This window comes from Sinocyclocheilus rhinocerous, unplaced genomic scaffold (assembly GCF_001515625.1).
Source record: "Sinocyclocheilus rhinocerous isolate Xijiao unplaced genomic scaffold, SAMN03320098_v1.1 C36576415, whole genome shotgun sequence".
NCBI classification, from domain to species: domain Eukaryota; kingdom Metazoa; phylum Chordata; class Actinopteri; order Cypriniformes; family Cyprinidae; genus Sinocyclocheilus; species Sinocyclocheilus rhinocerous.
Window position 1 is genome coordinate 1 of NW_015783411.1, and position 1,145 is coordinate 1,145.

General features: G+C 46.8%; 1 protein-coding gene across 1 annotated transcript; it reads left to right on the top strand.

The window, feature by feature from the left end:
* Positions 1 to 106: 106 nt before the first annotated feature.
* LOC107736233 (glycine-rich cell wall structural protein 2-like) lies at positions 107 to 840 on the top strand. Its single transcript, XM_016547699.1, has one exon. It carries the CDS (start codon positions 214 to 216, stop codon positions 766 to 768), a length of 555 nt encoding a protein of 184 aa, XP_016403185.1. The 5' UTR covers positions 107 to 213; the 3' UTR covers positions 769 to 840.
* The last annotated feature ends 305 nt before the right edge of the window (positions 841 to 1,145 follow it).

Here is a 1,145-nt window from a genome sequence, read left to right on the forward strand (position 1 = left end):
AGATAGATAGATAGATAGATAGATAGATAGGCTTTCTCTATATCCTTCCTCCTGACGTCATGTCCACTAATCAGACAGATCTCATTGGGACCGACGAGTCAAAGACTGATTGTTTTTTTTTTTTTAACTGTTTAGCTCTTTGCTTTCACAGTTTGCATACCAGACATGGATTCAGTCAACCTCTGACCTTGTGTTTTCACAGCATCTTCCGGCATGTTCTCCCATAAATATAAAATCTTGTCGTTGATGAACTGCCTGTTACTCCTGGCGGTGATGTTTCCTGCGGTCCAGTCGTGTCGGGGCGGGGGCTTTGGGCGCGGAGGAGGCCGAGGTGGAGGATGGGGCGGCAGCAGCTCTGGTCGCACGGGCTGGGGAGGAGGCGGTGGACATTACCGTGCCCCACCAGCCCACACCGGAGGCTCCTCGGGACACAGCACTGGGAAGGTAGCAGGGGCGGCCGCCGCCGGAGCTCTAGGGGGAATGCTGGTCGGACATGGCTTGAGCTCCTTGGCCCGACCTGGATATGGGTATGGGCACGGGTATGGAGGCTATGGAGGATACGGAGGCTACGGTGCAGGATATGGGCATGGCCATGGGTACGGCCACGGTCACGGACACGGGCATGGTGGTGAGCATTCAGGAGATCATGTTCACAATGAGACAGATGTGGATTATTACACAGATGCTGCCAGTTCTGGACCCGTTTATAGCTGTGTGACAGTTTTTGGACTCATGATGTCATTCTTACTTGGGTACTTTCTGTCATAAGGGCCACTTATGGGTCACTTGGCATGGGTCAATCTTGGGCACCTTCTTGCATCTGTCACTTCTTTCAATACAAAAATAATCTAACAAAATAAAAATATGGAACATGGACTAAATGCAATTAAACAGCACTCTGTGCATGATCTCCGCCCAAGTTCTGTGTTAAATTGACAGCAGAAAACAAGGTTGTATTTGCTTGATTGGCGACTGTTTCCAATGTTTTTTGTCTCTGAAGCGAGAGTTATGATGAGCACATGCCTGAGTCAGAAGCCTGTGCATTTATTGTTGATTTTTATAAATGAATAATGTAGTTTTTTTCATGATTTTGTTTATATGAATAATGGAATTTTGTATAATTTAAAATATATGATGTATAACAG